The sequence below is a fragment of the Macaca mulatta genome, chromosome 18, assembly GCF_049350105.2.
Source record: "Macaca mulatta isolate MMU2019108-1 chromosome 18, T2T-MMU8v2.0, whole genome shotgun sequence".
NCBI lineage: Eukaryota > Metazoa > Chordata > Mammalia > Primates > Cercopithecidae > Macaca > Macaca mulatta.
In genome coordinates this window covers 84,033,908-84,055,453 of record NC_133423.1, presented here as the reverse complement: position 1 = coordinate 84,055,453, position 21,546 = coordinate 84,033,908, and the positions used below count along the sequence as shown (strand labels likewise).

General features: G+C 52.9%; 1 protein-coding gene across 27 annotated transcripts in view; it reads right to left on the bottom strand.

Moving 5' to 3' along the window:
* Positions 1-21,546, bottom strand: part of LDLRAD4 (low density lipoprotein receptor class A domain containing 4) — a 446,527-nt gene that overhangs the window by 266,119 nt on the left and 158,862 nt on the right. For 23 of the 27 annotated variants that reach the window (XM_077974610.1, XM_028837723.2, XM_028837730.2 and 20 more), the window contains 1 exon segment: positions 278-698. In XM_077974610.1, coding sequence (XP_077830736.1) covers positions 278-317 — 40 coding nt within the window. In that variant the 5' untranslated portion in view covers positions 318-698. 27 annotated transcript variants of the gene reach the window in all.

The window sequence follows — 21,546 nt, the reverse complement described above, 5'->3', positions numbered from 1 at the left end:
CAAAAAGTGTCAAACGCTTTTTCAAACTGCTATTGAGAGAGTGAAGGAAAACACATTATTATTTTGTCAAAATCAGTCACCACAGGCGCCTGAGCCCTGGACTGCGCTTGCCTTCAGCTCCTGCTCCTGACTGCAAAGCTAGGTTCACTGCATGCCCTGGACTGCGCTGGCCTTCAGCTCCTGACTGCAAAGCTAGGTTTGCTGCATGCAGTGGTTTGGGAGTTGACTGCCTGCCAGGAGTGGAGGTAAAGCCTCGGATTACCTGCAGCACGCTCACCTGTGAAAGCATTTGTGGCCTGAAAACCAGCTTCCGGCATACTGCTCCCCAGACAAGCCTGTGCTCCAACTCTTGCGCTGTCCCGTCGAGGAAGCCGCCGGGCGAGGCTCAGGTCACTTCCATTTTAGCCTGTCCGAGTCCATCACTCTGCTGGGCCGGCCTCTGGGAGCATCCGCGGCCCACCTGCCCAGCTCCGCGCGGGCGAGCGGTACCCGGGTGTGGCACCTGGGCGGCGGCAGTCCCCGCTCCTGTCAGCCGTCCAGCCAGGGCGCGGAGGCCATGGCGCAGGTGGAGGGGCTGGCCCTCAGGCCCTCAGAGCACGGGCGCCCCGGGCCGCGCCGCTGCCAGCATCCTGCAGGGTCGCACCTGCACGCAGGTGCTCCTGATCCCAGCCTCGGCTCGCTGTGCTCCGCCTCTGAAACTGAAAAGCAACAGGTCACTTTCCTGACGACCGGCAGAAGCATTACAATTAACGGCCTATAGAGGCCGGACAGGAAAAGCCAGGCAGCTGCCTCCAGGACCCCACTGTGGGCACGCGGGCTCCTGCAGGGGCTGCCAGGGTGGGAGGAGCTCCATCTGCCCCCAAGGCCACAGCTATGCTCCTCCCAAGGTTCAAATGTCCCTCCCGGGCCATTCTGCCCTCACAGACACCCTGGGGAAGAAACTCACTTCTCAAGCTGGTTCCCGAGGCCTTAGACTGGGGTCTGCGGTGCATGGCCACTGTGGTCAGCACTCCAGGAAGAAAACGCAGGACTTGCAAGGAGCAGTTTTTAAAAGCGATTCTATCTATCTATCTATCTCTCTATCTATCTATCTATCTATGAATGAACGGCAGGGTCTCACTAAGCCGCCCAGGCTGGCCTCAAACTCCTGGCCTCAAGCAATCCTCCCAAAGCTCTTGGCTTCCCAAAGTGCTAGGATTACAGGCATGAGCCACCATGCCTGGTCTAAAAATGGATTCGTAAGAGGAAAACAAATGCCCGCACTATCTTTTTAGTGAGGATGGAAAAGAAAAGCAAATTTAGTCTATAAACTGCTCCATATGTTACATAATAATAAAAGCATTTTGCCTGTAAAATCTCAGCACGTTGGGAGGCCTAGGAGGGAGGATCACCTGAGGTCAGGAGTTCGAGATCAGCCTGACCAACATGGATAAACCCCGTCTCTACTGAAAATACAAAAAAAAATAGCCGGGTGTGGTGGTGTATGCCTGTAATCCCAGCTACTCAGGAGACTGAGGCAGGAGAATCACTTGAACCTGGGAGGCAGGGGTTGCGGTGAGCCAAGATCGCACCATTGCACTCCAGCCCAGGCAACAAGAACAAAACTCTGTCTCAAAAAAAAAAAAAAAAAAAAAAAATTAATAATAATAGAATAAAAAAGCATTTTACAAAACGTTTTTCAGATATTTTAATGTTCCATTAAACATAAAGCAATATTAACAACAAGAATGTCAGAAGCCCAAAGGATCAGACTTTTAAAACAGAATCCTGAATATCCATCTCCAATATTTAGGAAAAGAAACCTCTTTTCTGTTATCACTTCATCCTAATCAATTTATAACCGATTTTTAGAAAACGTAATCTCATTCTTCTTTTTCACCATCGAACTAAAGAAAAAGAATTTAAGAGCACAGAGCACAGAACAGAAAGGAGTCCTCTGTTACCCACATGTTGCTATAAACAGACGGTAGTGAAGTAACACATCACTGATACGTACTAATTATAAGGAGTACATTAAAAATTAATGAAGTACTTTAAGATACTAAGATATCCAATTCTATTACCTTCATGTATCTATAGTAACATCCTCGGTTAATAAGGTATGGCCCAGTAGGAGTCCTCAAGTTTAAAGAACAGGTAACATTTTAATTAAAAAATAAATTATTTGCATAAATGGTGGCTTTGAAGTACTTGAAAATATGAGAAAACATTTTTTCTCTGAATTCTAACATTCCATCTAAAAACGGCCAACACGCAGGTCCTACAGGAACTTCAGAAGAAAACTAGTTGCACCAGCATCATGAACTTTGGGAAATGGAATTTATCCTGCCAGATACAGACAAAAGCCCACCTGCCCTAAAGCTTTGATTTTTCTCTGCCCTTTTCTATGATGCTCTTGGTATGCAAATATGCTAGACTTTGTTTGTTCTCATTCTCTAAACTCAGAGAGAAAACCAAACTGTAGGGAGGTCTTTGCTGTTGTTTTATTGTGGGATTTTTGTCTCTTTGCTTCATTGCAGAAGTTATGCTACCTCACTTTTTAAAAATCAGGTTATCATAAGGAAATAATCAACAGAATGAAGAGAGAACCGATAGATTGGGAGAAAATATTTGCAAACCATACTTCTGATAAGGGCCTAATATCCAAAGTATATAAGGAACTCAAACAACTCAGCAGCAAGAAAACAAATAAGCCAATTTTTAAAATGGGGAGTTACCTGAAAAGACGTTTCTCAAAAGAAGATATACAAATGGCTGACAGATGTATGAAAAAAAGGCTCAACATCTCTAAGCATCAGGGAAGTGCAAATTAAAGCCGCGGTGAGACATCACCTCACACCCACTAGCACGGCCATTCTCAAAGACAACAGATGAGAAGTATTGGCAAGGATGTGGAGGAAAGGGAACCCAGGTACGCTGTTGGTGGAAATGGAGATGGGTACAGCCATTTCGGAAAACAGTAGGGAGGTTCCTCAAAAGACTGAAAATAGAATCACCATGTGATCCAGCAATCCCACTGCTGGGTATACATCCAAGGCATTGAAATAGGTACGTCAAAAATATATCTACACCCCCACGTTCATTTCAGCACTATTCACAATAACCAAGATACGGAAGCAACCTAAGTGTCCTTCAGGGGATGAACGAATACAGACCCTGCGGTACACGTACGGAAGGGAGTACTACACAGCCTTCAAAAAGAACAAGACTCTGCCATTTGCAACCACATGGATGAAGCTGGAGGACATCGTGCCGAATGAAATAAGCCAGGAAGTGAAAGACAAATACTACACGATCTCACTTACATGTGGAATCTGAAAGAGTCAATCTCACAAAAGGAGGGTAGAAAGGAGATTACTGGAGGCAGGGGGAAGAGGGATGGGGAAAAGGGCAGCGTTGATCAGACACAGCAAAGTTTCAGATGGACTGGAGGAATACGTTTTAGTGACAGACTGCATTGCATGGTGACCACAGTTAATAAAAAAGTATCACATATCTAAAAATTGCTAAAATAATACATTTTTAACATTCTTACCACAAAAAATGTAAGTTGGTGAGGCGATAAATATATTAATTCATTTGATTTGAATATTTCTACCATGCGTACATATAGCAAAACATTACATTGTACCCCACATATATGTAATTATTATTTGTCAAAAAAATTAATTAGAAAAATGGAGTTATCATACATCCCACATGTCAAAAGGCTATGGGAAAGACTGAAGCCAATGTGGATCAAAACAGAAGAAACAACCAACTTCCCAGTTTTCTTATGCTGGCTTAATCGCCCCCACCAGCCCTTAACTTTACATCTTCTAAAAGAGAGGTTGGACACGGGTGTGTAATAGTTCCCATGAGGTCTAAGTGTGGCCATGGCCAGGGTTTTTAGGACAATGATGTCTGCGGTTCCCAACAAAAGCAGGACGGACACAGCTGTGTTACCTCATCAATGGATAACGTGCCTATTCCTATGTACGCTCTGAGTCTCCCCCAATGCAATTTTCAAGGTAAAATGCAATTATAAATGCTGTAAAACGTCTTCTTCCTCACCGCTAGCAACAAAGATGAGCTACCCTTTCTAGGAGCACGCAGTAGAGCTGCAGGCTTCGTTCTGCTCCGTGAAAGACTGTGGCCACCCAGAAGGGACCAGAACCCAGCGGCACTCAGTGTGTGTGTCAAGTGACCAAGAGGCAGGGCAGGGTGGGTAATCCGGACCCAGAGAAAACTCCGAGGGCCAGCACAGTCGGCAGAAGCCTGCAGGACCTGTTTCTGGACAAGACGTGTGCTTTTAGTTTAGAAACCAACCAGCAATCGGCACGGCCACGCTGGGCATCTGTGGAGCCAACACGTGGAAGTGTGAAAGCTGGAGGAGCTGGACACACGCTGAGGCCGGCCATCCCTCCAATCTTCTGCTCTCACGAGCCTCCTGCTCATGAGCTGCCACTCAGCCTTTCAGCCTCAGCCCAAACAACCCTCCTTGGAGATGCCTCTTCGATGGGCCCCCAGTCTACGTGTGGACCCCGCTGCACAGCCCGCAACACCTGCTCGGCTTCCCGACACATCTGCAGTTGCAACTCCACGCGGGGGTCCTGATTGCACCACGCCTGCCCGTCTCCCCCACAAGTGCTGTGAGAGCAAAGGCAGTGGCCAACAGATCCTCCCGTTCCCCTCCGCACCCAGCAGGTGCCCGGTAAGTACGTGTTTCCTGAGCGAACACAGGAGTGAAGGAAGGCACTTATGTGAAGCGTCCCCAAGGACTGTACCCAGCACAGAGAAGGCTCAGCAAACACCTACACGGTTAACCCAGCCCCAGCCGCATCTGGCAAGGGGCATTTCTCAGGTGGAGGTGCTGCTCCTCAGCCTGCTTGGCTGGGACCCTCCGGGCTGGTTTTCCCACCACCCCACTAGAAGAGTCGAGATGATGATTATTAGCGGTGATCCCGCTGCACTGACACTTCCCACAAAGTCCTATCCAGCAAAGGCCTTCAGAGGTCATTTTGACTTAAGTGCCCCCAGGCTACAGAGAGGGAGAGAGAGAGCAAGCATTGCCCCACGGAGGCTCAAGAACTGCGCCCAACACTGGCAGCAGGAGAGCAGGACTGACCCTGGGCCTCTCGCCCCGAAGCCACTGCTTCCCACGCTACTCCTGAGGCCCGGGAAGCTCCCTAACCCCAAGTGGCTTAAATCAAGAGAGGAGGAGAGGGGGGAATACAGGAAGAGGTAACTTACCCAGATGTAAGGTCACAGTCAAGAGCCCCCCCAAGGCAGCAAGCACATGGCCTTCATTCTACACACACACACACACACACACACACACACACACACACGCGGAGGTTCTATTTATACTGGGAAGATGGGCAGAACTAACCAGGAAATAAATTAATTCAATATTGCACTTGAAAAATGTCATTAAGTCCCTCCCATAACAGAGCAACAGTTACTAAGGAAATAGAGCACGTCAAATGGAAAAATACCCCCGCAGGAAGGGACGTTTTAAAAACACCAACACTCACAAACCAAGTAACTAACCAAGCAAGTTACAGGGCATGTCGGCCTTACCAGCTATTCACAAAAACTTATAGGAAACGCAGTCCTCCTCAGAGTCATTCAGGAGTAAGAACTGAGCTGTGTCCGCATTACACCTTTCGTTAAAAGTCACTGTAACTGTAAAAACAGACACGTCCAGGAAATGTGAGGGTCACCCACGGGCACAGAGGCCAAAATCCAACGGAGAAGTCAAACAGCCTTTTTTCCAAAATCAAATCGCATTCAAAATACCGTAGTGCATGAAGAATTGACGCTGCAGTTTCATTTTTTATTTCCTCCTGCTGTGGACAGACTGTTTCGCTGGCGGAATGTCGGTTACCTAGGTGACAGCCCCACAGCCGCCGCGACCGCTTCAGGCCCCACAGACGCTCGGGGCTGAGCGCCGGCCTGCGGACGCCGATCCCTGGCCACTCTACCCACCAGAGAAGTTCCAAGTAGAAAGGAACACTGCAAAACAACAAGGTCATTCTAAACCTTGGCAAACTGGGGCTCTGTTGCAAAATTAAAAAAAAAATAAAAATGACTGTGTTTGAGAGCTGCACTGCACAGCTCACCTATGCATCATCCCACCCGATGTTCACTTAGGATCAAAGAGGCAAAGGGCTTGTCATGAGACAGATGAGAGAAAAAGTGGGAAAAAGACACTTGAGAAGCTATTTCCGACTTGAGCTGGCACCAGGTGTCCCTCCAAGGGAGGTGTCACACGTCTCCATGTGAGTGCCTCAGAGCTCATGGATAGCGCAGACTGTGGCAACGGCCAGTCAGTCTCAAGATCTCCTAACAGGAAAGAAAAGCAGGTGCTACAAACAAAACACCCCATCTCCAGGCAGTCAGCTGTGGGCAGAGAGCCCCAGGTGGGGACCCACCCGCTTCTGGTGCCCTTGGTGACTCCCTTCCCATTTCCTCTTTTATACAAAATGAGGAGGTGAAACTGGAGTTCCCTCCCATTCCAAAAAGTCCCCTGTGGCCATGTCTCTGGCCAAGGGAGAGAGGGCAGATGGGCATAAAAAGGACAGCGTGGGCAGGCACAGTGCCTCACGCCTGTAACCCCCGTGCTTTGGGAGGCTGTGGCAGGAGGATTGCTTGAGCCCAGGTGTTTGAGACCCACCTAGCCAACACAGAAAGTCCCCGTCTCTACTAAAAATATAAACATTAGCTGGGCATGGCTGTGCACACCTATACTGGGGAGGCTGAGGCACGAGGATCGCTTGAGCCTGGGAGTTCAAAGCTGTAGTGAGCTGTGATTGCGTCACTGCACTCCAGCTGGGGCAACATAGCAAGACCCTGTCTCTTAAAAAAAAAAAAAACTAAAGAGAAACAAAAGAAAGGGACATAGTGCAAAAGCACGGAAAATTTACACAGAAATGCAAATCTGAGAGCAAGTCAGAGAAACGGGCTGCCTATAGCCAGGGAAGACTGAGTTGGAATGCGATGAATTTTTCACGCTACTTTTCATCTCTGTGATGTGGGGGTGCAAAATAACGTGCAGCTTTTGTAACACAACCTCCAAGCCACCCTCACCCCGGGCAGCTCAGTGGGCTCTGGGTACTTGTTCAGGGAACGTAGTTCAGGGTAGCGTAGTGCCTTGCTGTAGGCCACCAATTCAGAAAGCAAGTACAAAATCCAAAACATCTGACTCAAAGACACACACAGGCTGCAAACAGGAAAAGCGGTAATTATATTAGAACATTCTTTAAAAAGTCACCTTGACAAACCTGATGCTTGATAAATCCTGAGGCTCTACTCAAACCAAGTTGGAGTGAGCTCCCCCCAAACTAAACAAACAGGCTAACTGTCCTTAATGCATTCGTAAGTCTGTAATTATCAACTCATACGATCTGGCAGCAGAGGAAGCCACAGGGAGTCACATATCCGACCCCTGTGCTTTGTGGAGGAGGCGATCCGGAGGCTCCGGGAGAGGGGACAGGTTGAAGGTGAGTGTGGGAGGAATGCAAGCCACAGCTGGAACCAGGTGTCTGGATCCTGGCCCGAGTTTCCAGTTCCACCGTCCATGCGCAGCGGCCACAGGAGACACTGGCTCAGGAGGGAGAGCCTGCAGTGCTAGGAAGACAGCCGTGCACACCTGCACCAGCCGCTCGCTAAGGAATCAGGGAATGCTGGTAAGACCTCCACCTTCCAGGGCCCGAACCAGGTCATTCCTGCAGCACCTACATGCACAAGGGCACGGGAAAGGGTCAGGGCTTGGCCCAGGAGCAGATGATGCCTGGGCGGACGTGCATTCAGACGGCACCCAGCCTGGTCTGAGCATATCACGGACACCCCCACTGTGGCTACCAGCCAAGCAGAAGAAATGCCCCCCAACCCAGCCCCACCCCGTAGAGGTTCCCACTGTGGCCTGGTGTGAGGGCTCAGACTGAGGGGCAGGGGGCTGGCGGGCAGGGGCCGGCCTCTGCAACGCTCCACACCCAGGGATCTCCCCCACTCCAGCTTTCTTCAGATAAAATCAGCTTAAAATGGGCATGACAGGCGGACAAGAAGGGGGTCAGACCATAGGCTAACAAGTGTAGGCAGGAAGGGAGGGGGAGCTGTCTCATTCTTTGGTGGGAGTAGAAAAGAATATGAACCGACAAGCTGTTTGTACGAAACAATTTTCGTCCCCCTTGCCAAGCCACTCCTTGCTGTCAGCTCACAGCAGGCTTCCCTGGGACACCTGTGCCGGCCACCGTCTTCCCTGCTCTCTGGCCTGCAGGACGCCACCAAAGCTGCATCTCTTCATTCAGTATTTCAGCAGCTATTTGTGGGGTCATTACTCTGGCAGGCACTATTTTAGGAGCTGGGGAGACAGCAGTGAGCAAAACAAACCAAGCTCCTGTCGCCACGGAGCCCAGATCCTCGTGTCTCGTCTGCCTCTGCAGGTGTTTCTGGACATAGCTTCCTGATTATCCTCGGTGCTGACCATGGGGACTAGAATACAGCAGGTACCCAATAAATGCTGGTTGTATGGCACAGAATTCTAGCTAAGCCTCAGGCGGGTCACCTTTTCAATCTATGTCCTCTGTCCTGCATCTGGGCGCCACACACAAGTGGCTGCTGGCCTGGGGGCGCCCCATGCGGGACATCGTGGCTGGGAGTTTGCTGCACAGGCAGTGCCCAGCCCCACGCTGTTTCAAACACGCTCAAACAAGAGCCTTATACAAAGGGGCCAGAGGACAAGAGTCTGGGCTCTGCCCACACTGGGTACACCCCATTCTAGGTTGTGTGTGACGTAGGCAGGTACTTAAAGCCCCCGAGCCTCAGTTTTCTTGGCGGTAGAATGGAAGTAACGATGGCACTGGCCTCATAGAGCCAATGTGTGTGTAATGAGAAAACACAAACAAGACACTGGATCTAACGAGGGCCGGAGAAATTACCACCCTCCCTAATTACTACAACCTGCCCTGGCAGCCGGCCGATGAAATCGTGTCTCTAACACATCTCAGCCCACCCTCTTCCAGTTCTTATCTGACCCAACTGGATACAACGTCAGATTTATCTCCTAGTTCCTCTGCTAATTTGTCTTGATTTTTTTAAAAAGTTCCCAATAGATAAAAATCAAAGCTCAAATCATTCCATGCCAGCTAAAATTAACAACAGAGAGAAACAGGAGAAAGGATACAAAATTAGAGAAAGTGTGTGGGTGAGGTTTTTGGTATGAAATGTGGTAGAATAGTAGAACAGGAAAAAAATGTCAAGAAAGAAACTTGCCTTTAAAAGGAAAAAGATAGAGGCTCTTGATATTTGATTGGCTTTTTTTCATGTTTTCATACTGAAATATCACATTTAAAAAGCAGCAATAGAAAGAAAAATAATAAATTTGACCAAGTTTTTACGTCTCCTTCTCGGAAAATAATCACGCGGGGCCCCGTCTGCCGTGCTTCTGTCGCTTTTCTGGTGTGGTTTGTTCCCTTGGTAAAGTGCTGACCTTTGAAGTTCTTCACATCACCTCTCAAGCTTCCACACAGCCCCGAGAATGAAGCCAGCACAGAGAGGACAGCAAACCACCCTTCTGACAAGCAGGGTGCCCCATGCCCCTCTGCCGGGCGAGGCAGGCTGTGAACCTGCAGCTGTCGCCAGGAGCAGCCGTCAGAGTGCAGGGAACCCAGGGGATAGCTGCCGGGTCTCTAACGAACGGGGCCACGCCAGGACATGGCAAAACTTTGCTCTATACCTTAAGGCTCAGACCAACTGATCAGCGACAAAACAGCCAATGTTCCCGACAGAAATGAACGATCGGAGGCATTTCGGTCACCTGCATTCACAAAGCCTCCTAGGCACGCCTTGTTCGCCAAGCTCCAAACCAGCTCCACAAGTGCCTCTTAAATCACACACACAGGGAACAGCTGAGCTTTCATGAAGCACTTCTGCCTCATTTGCTCACATTCATTATCTGAGGAATATATATTCCTTGAGGACAAAGAAAAACTGTCCGCTTTATATAACTTTTCACAACTCAGTATCCAGTTGAAGGTGAGCGGTGGTGGACAGAAATGCTCCAGTAAACCTTTTCCCAGATACTTTCGGGGGAGCATCTGTGTTGTCTGGGACGGGCCTGCGACGCTCTGCCCATTGCTCCACGCAACTTAATGGAGGCTCAATGGTGGGTCATACTCGAGCAGCTCTTGGGACTGGCCAGCGTTTGTGTTCCGACGGAACTACGACTCCTCACTGCCTGAGTGTGTCCATTATGACAAAAGGTAGGGGAGTTCCACTTTCCTCTGGCGAGAGGAAGAGGATTCTATTGCCTGCAGAGGAGAAGCAGATACAGGCCCATCTGATATCCAATTACCACTTAAACTTCGGTTCAACCACCCTGCTCTTTCTCCCACTTAAGGGAGCCGGAAGAAGAAATAATTTGCAATTAATCGTGTGCCACCCTAGGAAAGTCATGGGTTGCAACACCACCTGGGAGAACACAGGCACTCTAGATCTAAGAGCTAAAAGGTAACCTCTAGACCAGCCTTTCCAAGAATGACGTGCATTTCAAGCAGCAAAGCCATCACTGAGGCCGACCGAGTTATGGAAACAGAAGTGGCGCGGCCTAGTCCGTTCATGTTGGTGAAACAACTTTGTCTGACCACAGAAATCCAAGGAGGTGCGTATTTCAGCAGGTGTCTGAAGGACAGAACGCAAAACGGTGCTGTCTGAGGTTGGCCCTGGCGCCGATGTCACCGGCCGCTGGCAGGTCCAAGAGTGTGACGGAGGAGCTCCTGGGTGTGTTTGCCCAACATCGAACGCCACCTGCGGGGCCCGCGCACCAAGCCTTCGACGGGCAGTCCCGACTCCATGCACCTGCAGGGAGCACCGAGAGCGCGTCCCGACTTCCTGCGAGGCAGGATGTGAAAGTATCTGTCCCCAGGAGCAGCTGTCACAGAGGGCAGAGAACCCAGGGGAAGGCTGCCTGGTCTCTAACTAATGGGGCCACAAACCCCACCGCTGTGTTCTGGAGGCCTCCGGCCAAGTATGAAGAGTTCATTAGACCAATTTCCACTGCCTTGGTAACACAGGCCCGTGCGTGTGCTCTCACACAGGAAAAGCAAGCGAGGGTTATTCATGGGGAACGCACCCCAGACGGGTACCGTGCGTCCCGCCAGGCAGCCCAGGCAGCGGTGAGGACTCGTGCCCTCCTGAAGACAGAACGGGCCCCTCTGGAACCGCGTGTGGCCGCGCCGCCTCCCACGGCACCGGAGGCCGAGCGTGTGCTGAGTTTGTGGAGTTTCAGAGGCGTGGATCGGCAGCTGCAGGAGCCGTGTCACCCTGAGCCGTGCCCTCACCCGCAGAAGCAGCTCCTGAGGACACCCAACGCTGAAAGGATCCGTCCGTCTGACACGTCCACCGTCAGATCCAGGCGAGAGAATTCCTGGGATCCACCGAAGAAAACCACAGGACGCCACCGGCAAGAGGGAATGGAACTGCCACGCCTGGCCGCGGACGCCGCCGTTCTTGGGGATGCACGGGCTCTGAGAGGCCTCTCGTGATGCAAGCGACCATCGGTCACGCCAGCTCGACCGCCTGAGCGACCACCGGCCACGCCAGCCCGACCGCCGACGTCCTCTGCACGGAAAGTTGCGTCTTCTTTAGATTTTTCTTTTTCCCGCTCAGAATCTGGCCCTTATTTATTCCCTTCCCCACTGGAGCTGACTAGCAGGAATCGATTTATTCCAACCCCTACTCTGCATGGAGACCTGAGCACGTTTCTTCAGACAGAAGCCAGTGCCCGCAGGGCCCGGGAGGACAGGCAGGGAGGGGCAGCTCTCCCACGACGGACAGCAACCGCGTGCCCAGCCTCCCTCCCAGAGTCTGATGAAGTGAACACAGTTCCCTCAAACAGCAAGAACTGGGGCACTTGATTTCACTCCTCCAGGGAAAGTAAGCTGCGGCCACTTTCACCAAGATAATCTGGGCCGGTGTTCCCCAAGTATCCCCAATACCCCATGCAGTCACCAAAACTACGCTCCATTTTTACTGAAAAACTAAATAATTAACAAACACATTTGAAATCAGGAAACACACATGCCGGTGGACAAGACCAGCGTTGAAGAGCAAGGCGCCAGCCGGAGGGAGGAGACGAGGAGAAGGCCTCCTGCCAGGTGCAGGCTCTCTGGGAGGGAGGAAGAGGGTGCTGTTCCCTGACTGTACAAAAGTAGGGGAGGGAAAAGCAGAGCACCATGACTGCCCCAACAAACTCCACTCCATAAATGAACACCCAGAGAGTTCACTCAGACCAGGGCCTGCTTAAATGAGAATTTAGCATTTTCATCTTCACATACTTACATAGGTCAGCATCACTTTACTTTGTCCTCATCACCACCCCAAGCCTCCCCATCTCACTCGGCTTCTGCCCTGCCCTGACCCACCAGGCCCTCATTTCCAGCCCAGCACACAGAGCCAGCTGTGACTCACTCGCACCGCCGAGCCACAGGGATTCCCCACGTCGGAGAGATCACTCCTATCGAAATGACTCATCTCCTCACTTCCTTTGAATAAAAACATGTTATTATGTTCAATAAAACCATACAAGAAATAATAACTAAAGATGGCATTTAAATAACTTGTACCAACACCTAAAAATGGCTTCCTGGAGGAAAAGGGAATGACGGGCTTTTTCAAGGATATTTTCAGACCTCCTTTTCTCCTCCTTTTCCACCGGCCTCTCCTCCAGATAAGTCCTGGCTGCATTCAGAGCTGCACAGACCCCTGACCTAGAGGTAAACTTGGGCAAAGCAGGTTTTACAGTGAGCACAGAGGCTGCCATCGAAATCTAGAAGCAGTCTAGCTGCTCCACTGCCGTCCCCTTCCCTCCAGTTCCCATGGAAACAGACCTCAGATCGCCAAAAACCGGGTAAAGATAGCACCATGCCCAGTGTTCCCGCAATCTGTTTCCATGGGAACGGGAAGGGAAGGGAGTGGAGGCTGGGTGGCTAGACGCCAGCAAATCTCCATCCCCGTCATGGGGCTGCAGCCGGCACCTCCACACAGGTCCAGGGCCCAGGCGCTCTTTGGGGACGAGACGTCCACTCGGGGATGGAGTCCTAGAGGTGAGGCTCCCAGCAGCTGGACTGTGTCGCGGAAGCTGCTGCAGACTTCCAGACACACCCAGCAGGGGCCTGGCCTTCTCAGTCGCCCCTCAGCCAACAGGGACGACCACTTCAGAGCAGGGGTCCCACGCCCGGCTGGGCGGCAGAATCACTCCAGACCAACTGAATCACTATCTGTTGGGGCTGGTGCGGGACTTGGCAGAGTCTCATCAGCTCCAAAGGTGATTCGGATGCACGGCCGTCTGGGAAACCGATGATCCAGACCAGAGTTTCCTGAGATGAAGGTGCCTGTGAATTCCATGGTATGTGGTGACTGCAGATTCGGTTCAGCAGGTCCGGGCAGGCCCAAGAGGCTGCATGTCCAACCAGCTCCCAGCAGATGCTGACGCTGCTGGGGACCACATTTAATTAGTGAGATTCTAGACTCCAGGGGCTTTGGATCTAGAACCTTCTCCACAGACCAACAATGGACAGACAGCCACTCCTGCATGACAGCTTGCTCCCATCAGCAGCCTGCAGCCCATGGCCCAGCTCTGGCCTCCAGAGGAGCCCGTGTGGGGTCAGGGCTGGGAGAGGTCTGGTCTCCACAGGAGCCCGTGTGGGGTCAGGGCTGGGAGAGGTCTGGTCTCTATAGGAGCCCGTGTGGGGTCAGGGCTGGGAGAGGTCTGGTCTCCACAGGAGCCCGTGTGGGGTCAGGGCTGGAGGGCTCCGGCCTCCATAGGAGCCCGTGTGGGGTCAGGGCTGGAGGGCTCCGGCCTCCACAGCACCCTCCTCTACCTGTGCTATCCCAAGAGACAACCTGTGTGGGTCAGAAGGTAATGGAACAGCCAACATTCACGTGTAATTATCATGACACATGACGTCACTTCCAAGTGTGATTTCTCCAAAAGGTAAAAGCAAATTTCACATGGTTGAGGATCAAACATACACATTTTTTCTAAATATTTCACACATTTCCAAACATTTCCATGGTGGAAATATGTGAAATATTTAGAAAATATTTATAAATGTGGACATATTGTCAAAGAAGAATGGAATTGTACACGTGTCATTTTAAAAGAAATACGAGAATTTTGGAAAACTCTGGAATTTATTATAAAAAAATAAGGTAGCTTTAAAATTCAGTCCAGATGAAAATGTACAGAGTAAAAGTATACTCCACGTTTCAGCTAAAAGTGTGCAGTGTCACAAACAGTAGCATTTATTTCTACACTGAACTGCAAAATACTTTTAAACCACATAAACTGCCAGGTACTATTCAAAAGCAAGTTACTGATTTTCTATCCATTTTGCTTAAATATAAAAGGGGAGCTATTTCAGTTTGTTTCATTAAATACACTGTTTCCTTCAAAAAGCATATATTAATCTTTGAAAATGAAAATACGAGCACAGATCTCAACCATCAATCATTGAATTGTAGTATAAGCTTACTTGAAAAAACAATCTTCTGATTCTAAAAATGCAAAAGAGGAAAAATCAATTATTTCATTAGTCAGCACACAAGCAACAAAGATAGCTAAGCGTTTCTGCACAATCCCGTAACTGTGGGCAGCTAAAGAAAACATTGAACATACAGTCTGTGACGCACATTTTATTTCCACTGAAGCAAAAATACACATATATTTATACATATGTGTATAATGTCATACACAAACTTAAAAAAAGGCCATGAGTTGGTGTTGAGACCCAGTTGCTTTTTAGGTTCCCAATGCATATAAAGCCAGAGCACTACAACTGCTGCGATGAGAAAAGGAAATCAAAACAAGGGATTTCTGCCTTTGCTCAAAAGACACACACACACACACACAACAAATTAAACAGTTGTGGTAGAGGATGCCAAAGGAGTGTGAGCTGTTAAGAGTTCCATTAAAAATGATAAAAATAATTGGGAATAAATACAGAGATGTGCTTACACCCAGCTCCACTGAAATCTGTTAGTCTGCGAGACCCTAGCCAGAAAATCCGTTGTTGATATTTATTGTGTACATGTGTTTACTTTGTGTTTACATGAAGACGCAACTGGAGCCCAGACAGAAAGCTTCCCACAAAGGCCCAGATGGTGAACGGCTCTGCACAGGCCATGCCGCCTCGGCCCCGGCTCCTCTGCTCTGCCGAGAAGACAGGAACGCGGCCCCAACAGAGAACACACACACACACACACACACACACACACACACACACACACACACACACACACACGGTGTGGCCAAGTGCCAATAAAACTTTATTAACACAAACAAGCCCTGGCCAGGACATGGAGCATGAACAGGAAGTGCTGAGCGCTGGACCACACCCTCCTCATCTCCGGGGAAATGCCTTATTCAACTTCATTCCACAGCTTCAGGGAAGGGAGGGGAAACCCCCGCAGAACCGGCTTCTCAGTTCTGTTTCTCAGTCACCCGGAGGAGCCTCCAGGACACCCGGACGGCCTCGCGTTCCCAGCACGCCCATCCCAGCTCCGTACAGCTGCCACCGATTGACATAAATAGTTGCTTGTTGTGTGCCATTTTGTTCTCTGTTTTTCTTGCATTCATCTTGTCTCTTTCATTTCTTCTCATAGTTCCAAGGGGCAAGATGTTTTTATTTGCATTTTCCCTTAGAATTTAGCTTAGGGTTCAGCAAAAGATACTGCTGACAAGCAAATCCTCTCTTCCTCTCAAAAGGCAGGTAGAAGTCAGGAAAAAAACTACAGCACCTTTATGCCTACCCCCAAGGCAACTGTGGTAGAGGAACAGCCTCCAGGTCCGCCCTGCGAAGACCAGGTGCACAGCGTGTGGCTGCCGGCGCTTCCTGAGGGCAGGGACTGGCCTTTCCGGGGGCCTGGCAGGGGCGCACGGCGGGGCTTGGTGAACCCAACAATAGACCCAGTGTGATGAAATGTACGGTAAACTAACCTTTTACATTTGAGCAGAATCACGGCATTCAGGAATTAAAATCGCTGTTAAATATCATCCAGTTTAACTCGCTGTCCCCTGTAAGCGGAAACCATGGCTTGAGTGTCGCTACACACCCAGGGCTGGGTCCAGAGCACGGTGAAAGCAGCGTAAACCTAACGCTGTTCTAAACGTGATACAGAAACTCTCGCTATTTAAGGAATCCTATAATGAAACTTTCCTCATAAATAAAGACATGAATTAGTAAAAAGACGTTTGTTCCTAAATTCAGCAGTTCCTTGACTGTGGGTTCTCTCTCTTTCTCTCTCTCCCTCTCTTTCTCTCTCCCTCTGTTTCTTTTGAGACAGAGTCTCACTCTGCTGCCCAGGCTGGAGTGCACTGGTGTGATCTCGGCTCACGGCAACCTCCACCTCCCGGGTTCAGGCGATTCTCCTGCCTCAGCCTCCCAAGTTGCTGGGATTACAGGTGCGCACCACCACGCCCGGCTAATATTGTTGTATTTTTAGGGGAGATGGTCAGGCTGGTCTTGAACTCCTGACCTCAAGTGATTTACCCACCTCAGCCTCCCAAAGTGCTGGGATTACAGGCGTAAGCCACTGCACCCGGCCAACTGTGGGTTCTGACGGACTCAGCCTCCCTAGCGGACAGTGCACCAGGGCACTCACAGGGTTCACGCTAGGGAGAGCAACGGTTCACAGCGACACGGTGGCGAGTGCGTAACATTTGGGAGGTGGGCTCCAGCAGCAGCAGGGCGTGGAACACTGGGCCTCCTGGGGCAGCCCCCATTCTCAGAGGTGATGGCAGCAGTCAGCCCACACCCACAGCATTCCCCAGCCCTGGCCCCCATCTCCGCCTCTCTGTGGCTGCTCCTCCTGAGCCTGAGTGTGAGAGGAGCACGGCCCTGGTCCCGCAGCCACCTGTAGTGTGAGAGGAGCACAGCAGCCCTGCAGCCACCTGAGTGTGAGAGGAGCACGGCAGCCCCGTAGCCACCTGTAGTGTGAGAGGAGCACAGCCCTGGCCCCGCAGCCACCTGAGTGTGAGAGGAGCACGGCAGCCCCGCAGCCACCTGTAGTGTGAGAGGAGCACGGCCCTGGCCCCGCAGCCACCCGAGCGTGAGAGGAGCACGGCAGCCCCGCAGCCACCTGAGCGTGAGAGGAGCACGGCCCTGGCCCCGCAGCCACCCGAGCGTGAGAGGAGCACGGCAGCCCCACAGCCACCTGAGTGTGAGAGGAGCACGGCAGCCCCGCAGCCACCTGTAGTGTGAGAGGAGCACAGCAGCCCCGCAGCCACCTGAGTGTGAGAGGAGCACGGCCCTGGCCCCGCAGCCACCTGTAGTGTGAGAGGAGCACGGCCCTGGCCCCGCAGCCACCTGAGCGTGAGAGGAGCACGGCCCTGGCCCCGCAGCCACCCGAGCGTGAGAGGAGCACGGCAGCCCCGCAGCCACCTGTAGTGTGAGAGGAGCACGGCAGCCCCGCAGCCACCTGTAGTGTGAGAGGAGCACGGCAGCCCCGCAGCCACCTGAGCGTGAGAGGAGCACGGCCCTGGCCCCGCAGCCACCTGTAGTGTGAGAGGAGCACGGCAGCCCCGCAGCCACCTGTAGTGTGAGAGGAGCACGGCAGCCCCGCAGCCACCTGTAGTGTGAGAGGAGCACAGCAGCCCCGCAGCCACCTGTAGTGTGAGAGGAGCACGGCCCTGGCCCCGCAGCCACCTGTAGTGTGAGAGGAGCACGGCCCTGGCCCCGCAGCCACCCGAGCGTGAGAGGAGCACGGCCCTGGCCCCGCAGCCACCCGAGCGTGAGAGGAGCACGGCCCTGGCCCCGCAGCCACCCGAGCGTGAGAGGAGCACGGCCCTGGCCCCGCAGCCACCCGAGCGTGAGAGGAGCACGGCCCTGGCCCCGCAGCCACCCGAGCGTGAGAGGAGCACGGCCCTGGCCCCGCAGCCACCCGAGCGTGAGAGGAGCACGGCCCTGGCCCCGCAGCCACCTGTAGTGTGAGAGGAGCACGGCAGCCCCGCAGCCACCTGTAGTGTGAGAGGAGCACGGCCCTGGCCCCGCAGCCACCCGAGCGTGAGAGGAGCACGGCCCTGGCCCCGCAGCCACCCGAGCGTGAGAGGAGCACGGCCCTGGCCCCGCAGCCACCCGAGCGTGAGAGGAGCACGGCCCTGGCCCCGCAGCCACCCGAGCGTGAGAGGAGCACGGCCCTGGCCCCGCAGCCACCTGAGCGTGAGAGGAGCACGGCCCTGGCCCCGCAGCCACCTGTAGTGTGAGAGGAGCACGGCCCTGGCCCCGCAGCCACCCGAGTGTGAGAGGAGCACGGCCCTGGCCCCGCAGCCACCCGAGCGTGAGAGGAGCACAGCCCTGGCCCCGCAGCCACCCGAGTGTGAGAGGAGCACGGCCCTGGCCCCGCAGCCACCTGTAGTGTGAGAGGAGCACGGCCCTGGCCCCGCAGCCACCTGTAGTGTGAGAGGAGCACGGCCCTGGCCCCGCAGCCACCTGAGCGTGAGAGGAGCACAGCCCTGGCCCCGCAGCCACCCGAGTGTGAGAGGAGCACGGCCCTGGCCCCGCAGCCACCTGTAGTGTGAGAGGAGCACGGCCCTGGCCCCGCAGCCACCTGTAGTGTGAGAGGAGCACGGCCCTGGCCCCGCAGCCACCTGAGCGTGAGAGGAGCACGGCCCTGGCCCCGCAGCCACCCGAGCGTGAGAGGAGCACAGCCCTGGCCCCGCAGCCACCCGAGTGTGAGAGGAGCACGGCCCTGGCCCCGCAGCCACCTGAGCGTGAGAGGAGCACAGCCCTGGCCCCGCAGCCACCTGTGCTAGAAAGGTGAGGCGTCCCTCAGCCTCCCGCAGCCACCGCACCCGGGTTCTCACTGAGAACACAGCCCGCCAGGAGCCACGGCTTAGTCTGAAACTTCTGGCAGTGTTTTCTGGTGAGAAAAGGTAGGGATTGAGAAACATGAAGGAGGCCGGGTGCAGCGGCTCATACCTGTAAACCCAGCACTTTGGGAGGCCGAGGCAGGCAGATCATGAGGTCAGGAGTTTGAGATCAGCCTGGTCAATACGGTGAAACCCCGTCTCTACTACAAATACTAAAATCAGCCGGGCGAGGTGGCGGCGCCTGTAGTCCCGGTTACTCGGGAGGCTGAGGCAGGAGAATAGCTTGAACCCGGGAGGCGGAGCTTGCAGTGAGCCGAGATCGCGCCCCTGCACTCCAGCCTGGGCGACAAAGCAAGACTCCATCTCAAAACAAACAAACAAACAAACATGAGAGAGACGCTGCCTACATCTAAAGGCGGCATAAGGACCAACGTCACCGAAAATGACAGTCTCCATGGAGCTCTTCCCGCGGTTTCTCTGGGTTCCTTCCGCAGAGCAGGAGGCGGAAAGGGTGCCGTCTCCTCACTAAACTATACGGTGCGGCTGTAACGTCCCCAACACGGAGCAGGTACCCACCAGAGTCACTGGGGACATCAACACAGCTCAAATCAATAAAGGCGAAGTGGAAATCAGATCTAAAGAATGTCTTTAAGACGTGGTTCCACAGGCCCATCCTTGGCCCGTTCCCCTCGGGGCCCACCCAGCACAGCGGCAGACACCACAAGCCCCACCTCCAGACCCTGGACTCCACGTTCCCACAGGACGACGCTTTCCAGACTTCGGACTGCAACCCACAGTGGGCTGAGAAGCGAACGCAGGAGTCAGAACCAACACATCTCAGAAGGTGAGGGCGAGTTCTTCTCCAGAAACTTCCGTGCAGTAGGGTATGCACGTGTGCTGGCGCATGTATTTCACACGGTGACTCACAGTCTTGGTATAAGACCCATTCTTCCTGGAAAATACTGTGCTGTGGACACAGCTCCCTGCGTGGCCGGCCACCTGCAATCAGGAATTTAATTAGCGCATAGGCTGAGGATTAAAAACGCCCATGCACTGCCCATTCCATGCTAATGGAGACGCATTCTAGTGGCAAGAGCTCAAAACCTCCCCAGAACCTCCACAGTTCCAAGCCACGGCTCGTCGCGGGTGGCAGGCGTGGCCAGGCTGCAGGGCGGGGCCGAATTACCCTTCCAGTCGCCTCTTGTTTGAGAGGAAACAGAAGGCGTGGAAGGAGGCGTCTGAGTGCGTCAGCCCACGTGGTGCTTATTACCAGACGCCTGGCATCAGAAGAAAAGACACCGAGGAAAGGATATTTATCTAAAGAGCATGAAGTTAGTTCACTCTCAGTATTTACTGACAGGGAATCACAGCATTTATCCAAGGTGCCGCAGTACAGAGGCAGCTCTTCAAACGCACATCTGCTCCGATCGCTTCTCTGCTTAGAACTCTTCACAGGCTCCCCAGGCACTTCCGACGCGGCGTACACTCCGCAGCACCTGTGGCTTCTCACGGTCTGAACACTGCCTCCCTTCCACCCTCATCTCCCTCCACCCCAACTGGAGACCCCGTGCCATGCTCTGGCCATCCTGAGTACACCAGGAGACGCCCACAGTGCCCCTGCCAGCAGCTTCCTCACTAAGACCACGGCCGCCCACCCAACAGCCTACTGAGCCCCCCGGCCCCCAGGCTCCCCGCACGCGTGCCCTTTACACAGCACCTGACACCTCACCTGGGCACATTTTTCCCGTTTCTGTCTCCACCAGGCTGCGTAGCTCCTAGAGGGCAGAAAATGCGTCTCATTCCGACACCTCCAGCACCAAATACAGGCGCTCCATAAACTAACTGAAAAATGATCAGCTCACCCTAAGAAGGTGAGTGAGTGGTCACCATGATCAGTTCCCACGTCCCCTGCCTGTGAGCCCGGCCTCAGCCTGGGGTCAAAGCACACGGTCCTCCCATAGCCAGCTTCCACATTCCTTCTACAGCCTGACATCCAGCTCACTGCTGACACACACAGACAATGACTGAGCTGCCTCTGGCAAAAAAGACCACGACTAGGCCAGACACGGTGGCTCACACCTGTAATCCCAGCACTTTGGGAGACAACGCGGGAGAATCGCCTGAGGCCAGGACCGCTGAGTCCATGAAGGGCTCCTACCACCTGCCCTATGGCCCTGGGCCGCTCCAGTCTGCAGTGTCCCCAGGTAACAAAGATGGGGCGTGAGGACTATCCGAGTGCCACAGTGCATCGAGGAAGGAACTCAGGAAGGGTGCAAATTAAGCTAGTCACCAAACAGCCCAGACAAAGTTAGATGGGCCTTTGGCCATGAGCATCCTCCAAAATTGAAGGTGCTCCCCAACAACCTGGTCCCCCAAACCCACACAAAAGTGACCGGAGAAGTCATCTCACTGACGTGGGTGCAGGAGGCATTCTGAGAGTGCCCGGAAGGGCATCCAGCACACGGCAGGCTCACCCCCAGGGGAGATGGACAGGTGGAGGAACGGATGGATACAATCAGATTGTTTTCGGTGGGAAACCTGCTTTATGCCTGTGTTTTTAGTATGTGTTCACTTTAAATATGAAGTTCTGGTGTAAGCGAGGCTGTGCATACCTGCAGCTCCCTACACAGAAAGCAGGCGTTCCTGAGACAGGCCGGGAAGCAGGCGTTCCTGAGACAGGCCGGGGCAGTGCACAC